This window comes from Chamaea fasciata, unplaced genomic scaffold, assembly GCF_029207755.1.
Source record: "Chamaea fasciata isolate MVZ Bird 193981 ecotype frontalis unplaced genomic scaffold, bChaFas1.0.hap1 SCAF_5, whole genome shotgun sequence".
Classification (NCBI taxonomy): Eukaryota; Metazoa; Chordata; class Aves; order Passeriformes; family Sylviidae; genus Chamaea; species Chamaea fasciata.
The window spans coordinates 842,583-850,237 of record NW_027094090.1 but is presented as its reverse complement, the minus strand read 5'-3'; the positions used below and the strand labels follow the sequence as shown (position 1 = coordinate 850,237).

At 53.6% G+C, this 7,655-nt stretch overlaps 1 protein-coding gene across 1 annotated transcript in view; it reads left to right on the top strand.

The window, feature by feature from the left end:
- Positions 1–7,655, top strand: part of SHANK3 (SH3 and multiple ankyrin repeat domains 3) — a 55,760-nt gene that overhangs the window by 19,298 nt on the left and 28,807 nt on the right. Inside the window, 1 exon segment of the mRNA XM_066184503.1 lies at positions 5,566–6,001. Within this exon segment, the coding sequence (XP_066040600.1) occupies positions 5,566–6,001 (436 nt within the window).

The window sequence follows — 7,655 nt, the reverse complement described above, 5'->3', positions numbered from 1 at the left end:
ATCGGGCACAGCCCTTGGAATTCTTCCCGAGCCTGGAGAATTTGGGAATTCTGTGCTCACAGCCCCGTGGGAATTCCCAGCAGATCCCTGACCATCCCAGCAATTCCCAGCCAAACCCCCCTGGGGGGGGAAAACAAACCCCACAATTCCTTGAATCCCCATCAGGAGAGCTCAAATCCCAAAAAAAAATCCCGGGATAAAAAATCCCATCCAGGAGCACCAGCTCCATCCCCTGGAGTTATAATAATAGTAATAATAATAATAATAATAAGATTAATAATAATAATAATGATAATCATCCCTGGGGAGGGGGGGCCAGCCCCAAAAGCCACAGCAGCAGCTCCCGGAAGGAAGGAACCATTCCCGCGGAATTCCAGGGAAAACCCGGGCCTGGGAGAGCGGCGGAGAGGGCGGGGCTGGAATCGGGAGTCCTGGAGCTGTCCCTCCACAGCCACGGCCCCGGGGAGCTGCGCGGTCACTGGAGGCCGGGGGGAAAATTCCCTGCACGGGCGGGGAAGGAGATGGAAAAACAGGGAAAAGAAAAAAAAAAAAAAAAACCAAAAAAAAACCGGGAATGGGTTTTTTGGGGGGGTTTTTTGTGGGGTTTTTATAATTTTCGGGAAGAAACTCTCCCTGGAATTCGCGTGTTCCGGCAGCGGCCGCTGCGGATTCCCAGGGAGGGAAAGATCGAAAAGATTCCGGGGGTGGGGAGAGGAGGGGGGAGGGAAAAATTCCCGGGATTACGGTGGTTAAACCCCCCCCAGGCTGGCTGGGGGGAAAAAAATGGGAGAAAAGATCCAAAAGATTCCGGGAAAAATTCCCGGGATAACGGTGGATGAAAAAAAAAAAAAATGGGAGAAAAGATCCAAAAGATTCCGGGAAAAATTCCCGGGATAACGGTGGATGAAAAAAAAAAAAAATGGGAGAAAAGATCCAAAAGATTCCGGGAAAAATTCCCGGGATAACGGTGGATGAAAAAAAAAAAAAATGGGAGAAAAGATCCAAAAGATTCCGGGAAAAATTCCCGGGAGAAAGGTGGTTAAATCCCCAGGGCTGTGGAAAAAAAAAGGGAGAAAAGATCCAAAAGATTCCAGGAAAAATTCCCGGGAAAAAAGTGGATGGAAAAAAAAAAAAAAGTGGGAGAAAAGATCCAAAAGATTCCAGGAAAAATTCCCAGGATAACGGTGGTTAACCCCTGACAGGCTGGAAAAAAAAAAGAAAAAAAAAAAAAAAAAAAAAAAAAAAAAAAAAAAAAAAAAAAAGGGAGAAAAGCTCAAAAAAATTCCAGGAAAAATTCCCGGGAGAAAGGTGGTTAAACCCCCCCCAGGCCGACTGGAAAAGGAAAAAAACCCAAAAAAAGCGGGATGGGAGGAATTTTTGGAGAAGGGGAAGGAGTGTGGGGGGCGGGGAGCAGGGGAGGGGAGATAATTCCTGTCAGAATTCCAAGATTTCTGCCAGCGCCATCTGCTCCGGCAGCGGAGTTCAAAACGCTCCCGAGCTGCCATGGCTCCCGGCGAGAATTCCAGAGGGCGGGGAGAATTCCCGAGGGTGGGGAGAATTCCAGAGGGCGGGGAGAATTCCAGAGGGTGGGGAGAATTCCAGAGGGTGGGGAGAATTCCAGAGGGCGGGGAGAATTCCAGAGGGCGGGGAGAATTCCAGAGGGTGGGGAGAATTCCAGAGGGCGGGGAGAATTCCAGAGGGCGGGGAGAATTCCCGAGGGCGGAGCCGCTGCCGGCGGGAGGGAGGGAAGGGATCTGTGACCCCCGGGAAGTGTCGCGGTGTTCGAGTGACGTCCCCGGGATGGAATCCTGGGATGGTTCGGGGATTCCCTAAATTCCAGCCCATTCCAAAGGCGGGGACACTTCCCGCTATCCCAGGGTGCTCCAGCCTGGCCTTGGGCATTCCCAGGGATCCCGGGGGCAGCCACGGCTTTTCTGGGAATTCGGGGTTGATCCTGGGCGCCAGAGGATGGAGATTCCCGTCCCTGGACACCAAAGGATGGGAATTCCCATTCCTGGATTCCAAAGGATGGGAATTCCCGTCCCTGGGTCCCAGAGGATGGAAATTCCCGTCCCTGGATTCCAAAGGATGGAAATTCCCGTTCCTGGGTTCCAAAATATGGGAATTCCCGTCCCTGGATTCCAAAGGATGGAAATTCCCATTCCTGGGTTCCAGAGGATGGAGATTCCCGTCCCTGGATTCCAAAGGATGGGAATTCCCGTCCCTGGACACCAGAGGATGGGAATTCCCGTCCCTGGGTTCCAGAGGATGGAGATTCCCGTCCCTGGACCCCAAAGGATGGGAATTCCCATTCCTGGATTCCAAAGGATGGGAATTCCCATTCCTGGATTCCAAAGGATGGGAATTCCCATTCCTGGATTCCAAAGGATGGGAATTCCCGTCCCTGGGTCCCAGAGGATGGAAATTCCCGTCCCTGGATTCCAAAGGATGGAAATTCCCGTTCCTGGGTTCCAGAGGATGGAGATTCCCGTCCCTGGACACCAAAGGATGGGAATTCCCATTCCTGGATTCCAAAGGATGGGAATTCCCGTCCCTGGGTCCCAGAGGATGGAAATTCCCATCCCTGGACTCCATGGATGCAGATTCCCTTCCCCCTTCCCCACTCCCGAATTTTCCCCCTCCTGCTCCAGATCTTTTTTTTTTTCCTGAGGATTTTCTCCCTCATTCCATCCTTGGGAAGCAGCGGGATCGGGATCCGTCCCTAAGGAATGCATGGGATGAGCTTTTCCAGGGATTTGGGCTGTCGCGGCGGTGGCGACGGGAGCCCGGGAGCTCTGGTTGTGTTTTCCTGGGAGATGAATTCCCTGGAATGCCCGGGATGGCTCCGGGGGTTGCCAGGCTGCGCCGGGAGCGTCATTCCCGTTCCAGGGAAATCATTCCCGACGCTGGGAGTTGGTCCTTGCCGGTCCTTACTGGTGGCTCCGTTGGGATTCCGGCTCTTTGTTCCCGACCTCTGGAATTTGATCCCGGCGATGTCCCGGCGGGAGCGTGTCCCACGGATCCGGTGGGATTTGAGGGGAGTGGAGAGCCGGAATTCCGTGGAAAACAGCAAAGGGATTCGGGGCTTGGTTTATTCGGAGGTTGAAAATTCCTGGGAATTGGGGAGAGGACGTTTGGGATTTTTTCCCGAGGACATTTCCCGTTTCTCCCTCCCGTCCCCCCTGAGAGCCTGGAGCAGCTCCCAAGATTCCAGATTTGCCGGGAAGCAGAAGGTTTGGACAGGCTGTGCTTTCCTGGGATGCGGGAACAGGGATGGAGGTCCGGGGCTGAATCCGGGAGTCCTGGAGTGGTTTGGGTGGGAATCCTGGAGTGGTTTGGGATAGAAATCCTGGAATGGTTTGGGATGGGAATCCTGGAATGGTTTGGGATGGAAATCCCGGAGTGGTTTGGGATGGAAATCCTGGAATGGTTTGGGTGGGAATCCTGGAATGGTTTGGGATGGAAATCCCGGAATGGTTTGGGATGGAAATCCTGGAATGGTTTGGGATGGGAATCCTGGAATGGTTTGAGTGGGAATCCTGGAATGGTTTGAGTGGGAATCCCGGAATGGTTTGAGTGGGAATCCCGGAATGGTTTGGGATGGAAATCCTGGAATGGTTTGGGATGGAAATCCTGGAATGGTTTGAGTGGGAATCCTGGAATGGTTTGGGATGGAAATCCCGGAATGGTTTGGGATGGAAATCCCGGAATGGTTGGGGACCTTAATCCCATCCCGCTCCCACCCCTTCCATTCCACCATCCCAGATTTCTCCAGCCTGGCCTTGGACACTTCCCGGGATCCCGGGGCAGCCACAGCTTCTCTGGGAATTCTGTCCCCGAGCTGAATGTTCTGGAGCTGTTCCTTTTTAGGGATCTTTGAGGATCCTTTTTCGGGATCTTTTCGGAGGACAAATTCCCTCGGGAATTCCGGCATCTCCGGGCTCCAGCTGCTGCAGGGGAGGGAGCTCGGAATGGAGGGAATTCCCTGGGAAAGGGGAGATTGGGCCGGGATTTGGGGAAGGAATTCCCAGAGAATCCCTGGGGGTGTCCACAAAAAGGTTGGAGCAGCCTGGGATCGTGGGAAGGTGTCCCTGCCCTTGGAATGGAATTGGGATGGGATTTGAGGCCCCTTCCCACCCAAACCATTCCACGATTTTTCCTTGGGAAGAACTTCCGGCCTGTGGAGGCTCTGGACTCTCCCTCCCCGGAGATATTCCCGATCCAGGCGGGCACATCCCTGAGGAACGTTCCCAAAGTCACTTCCGATGGTTCCTCCCCCGTTCCCTGGTGGCTCCGAGCTCCCTTTTCCAGGGAATCCCGCCCAGATCCAGGAGCACGGAATTCCTGGGATGAGGATTTCCGTGGGGTCCCTCCCACCTGGCAATTCCTTGGGTATTGTTTTCCGTGGTGTTCCCTGGATTTGGCAATTCCCTGGATTTGGTTCCCCATTGTATTCCCTACATTTGGCGACTCCTGGGATTTGGTTTCCCATAGTTTTTCCTGCAGAAATTTGGGAATTCCTTGGATGTGGTTTTCTGTCATATTCCCTGGCATGGAAATTCCTTGGGTTTGGTTTCCCGTGGTGTTCCCTGCCTTTGGCAATTCCTGGGATTTGGTTTTCCATGGCATTCCTCTGAATGTGGCAATTCCTTGGACGTGGTTTTTCCATGTGGTTTTTCCATGGCATTCCCAACCCTTTGGAAATCCACATCCCAGGAATTGCCAGTGTCCCCTCCCACTTGGCAATTCCTTGAATGTTGTTGTTCCATGGCGTTCCCTACCTCTGGCAATTCCCGGGATTTGCTTTCCCATGGTATTCCCTGAACATGGAGATTCCTTGGATGTGATTTTCCCAGGTGTCCCTGCCCTTGGCAATTCCCGGGATTTGCTTTCCCATTGCGTTCCCTGGACGTGGCAATTCCTCGCATGTGGTTTTTTCCATGGTGTTCCCTACGTTTGGCAATTCCTCGGGTGTGGTTTTCCGTCGTTTTCCCTACGTGTGACAATTCCTTGGATTTGGTTTCCCATTGCATTCCCTGCCCTCGGCACTTCCTCGGATGTGACTTTTCCATGGTGTTCCCTCCACTTGGCAAATTCCCCGGATGTGGTTTTTCCGTGGTGTCCCCTCCTCGTTTAGGGAAAAACGGAGGAGCGCTGGATCCGAGGGTGTCCCAATGTCCCCCCGATCCGGCCCAGGACATTCCAGAGGGACGATCCCTCTTTCCCACTGCGTTTCCTGCCCCAGCTCAGCCTGGCACACATTCCCAGGATGAGCTCGCCCACTCCGTGTCCTGGCACATTCCAGGCCCAGGGCTGGAGCTCGGAGCTTCCCAAATATCCCCGTGTCACCTCCCGGCCATTCCCAGAAATCTCCAGAAAAGCAGGACTCGGGGGGTGGTTTTTTTTGGGATCCTCCTGCTGCTCCCGGAATATTCCACGGCTCCATCTAGCGCAGGATCCCAGATTCCCAAAGGGGGGAAAAAAAAAAAAAAAAAAAAAAAGGGGGCAAGGATGGGATCATCCTCCCGAATTCCCCCTGCTGGCCTCGGCTCCGGGATTTAAAAGGGGAAAAAAAAAAATTCCTTGGAAAAAAAGCACATTTTCCACGGCTTTGTCCAGGCTCCCTTTGAACCTGTTCCGTGCTGCCGGTTCTTTATTCCCACTGAGCATCCCCGATCCCCAAAAATAGCCCAGTTTCCAGCACGACCAACGGCATGGGATGGAATTTCAGTGCCAAATTCCTCCCTTTTGTCCCCATTGGATTCCGCCTCGGGTGGAATCGCTGACGGATTCCGGGCGGAGCTGCCGGGAGCTTTTCAGTGCCACTGGGAAAAAAACGGGATTTTTTTTTCCCATAAAGGAAAAAAAAAAAGCTCCAGAGGCCCACACCCCCCCCCCCAAAAAAAAAAAAAAAAAATTCCCAAATCCTCTCCGGAGCGGATTGAGAAGCTCGGGAAGAGCGGAGCCGGGATTGGGAAGGAGGAATTCTCCCCAAGGAAGGGTGAGCGCGGCGGATCCGGGCTGGGGGACTGAGGCTGGAGGGAGGGAAAGGTGGCGTGGATGGATTTGAGGATCGTGGAACAGCTCGGGTGGGGGTGGCCCTTGAACCAGCCCCATCCAGCCCCGATTGCTTTTTTTTGTGTTTCTTTCCTGCTTTTTTCCATCCCCGAATCCTCGCAGCACCTCCGAGTATTCCTTGGGAAAAAAAAAAAAAAAGAAAAAAGGGGGGGGGAAAAAAAAAAAAAAAAAAGCCAAAAGCGGGAATTCCTGCTAGACCCTGCCGGGGCTCAGTCTGGCACTCGGGAACAGATGTCACCCCCGGGGAGAGCGGGAAGTGTGACGGGAGCCGCGCCCGTGCCGGTGGCACTTGGGTGGCACTTGGGTGGCACTTGGGTGGCACTTGGGTGGCACTTGGGTGTCTGGCACGTTGGCGGTGGCGGTGACGGCGCTTCCGTCACCGACGGGCTGGGAACGCTTCCCCGCGGAGGGAGCTGATCCCATGGGAATGCGGCTGTGGGGAGGCTCCCGGGGCATGGTGGGATGGATCGCCACGGGGCCACCTCCGAGCTCGTCCCATTCCCGGCTTTTCCCTGGGACACCTTCGGCTATCCCAGCCTGCCCTCGGGCACTTCCAGGGATGCGGGGGCAGGCACGGCTTTGCTTGGGAATTCTGCCTGCTTCCTCCAGCCCCGGAGCTTCCACCGGAAGTTGGTCCAAGCCTTTTCCGGCGAGGCTGGGGAAGAGGAAAAGTCTCGGGGTGGGAGGAACAACCCCAGCCACTTCCCGGTTTGTCCCACCTTGGGAATTCCCTGGGAATATCCACTGCTCTCCTTGTTTTCCAGCTGGAGACGAGAAACTCATCCCTGATTCCGTCGTTTTCCACGCGGAGACCAAAAACTCCTCCCTGACTTTGCCCTTTTCCTTCTTTTCCGTGTGGAGACAACAAATCCATCCCTGACTCCATTTCTCTCCCGGTTTCCCAGCTGGAGACAAGGAACTCATCCCTGACTCCATTGTTTCCCTTGTTTTCCAGGAAAAGATGAGAAACTTCTCCTTGACTCCGTTTCTCTCCTTGTTTTCCAAGTGGAGACAAGGAACTCATCCTCGACTCCATTCTTTCCGTTGTTTTCCTCGGGAAGACCAGGAGCTCATCCCTGACTCCATTTCTTTCCTAGTTTTCCTCGGGAAGACAAGAAACTCCTCCCTGACTTTGCCCTTTTCCTTCTTTTCCGTGTGGAGACAACAAATCCATCCCTGACTCCATTTCTCTCCCGGTTTCCCAGCTGGAGACAAGGAACTCATCCCTGACTCCATTGTTTCCCTTGTTTTCCAGGAAAAGATGAGAAACTTCTCCTTGACTCCGTTTCTCTCCTTGTTTTCCAAGTGGAGACAAGGAACTCATCCTCGACTCCATTCTTTCCGTTGTTTTCCTCGGGAAGACCAGGAGCTCATCCCTGACTCCATTTCTTTCCTAGTTTTCCTCGGGAAGACAAGAAACTCCTCCCTGACTTTGCCCTTTTCCTTCTTTTCCGTGTGGAGACAACAAATCCATCCCTGACTCCATTTCTCTCCCGGTTTCCCAGCTGGAGACAAGGAACTCATCCTTGACTCCATTCTTTTCCTTGGGAAGACCAGACGCTCATCCCCAACTCCAT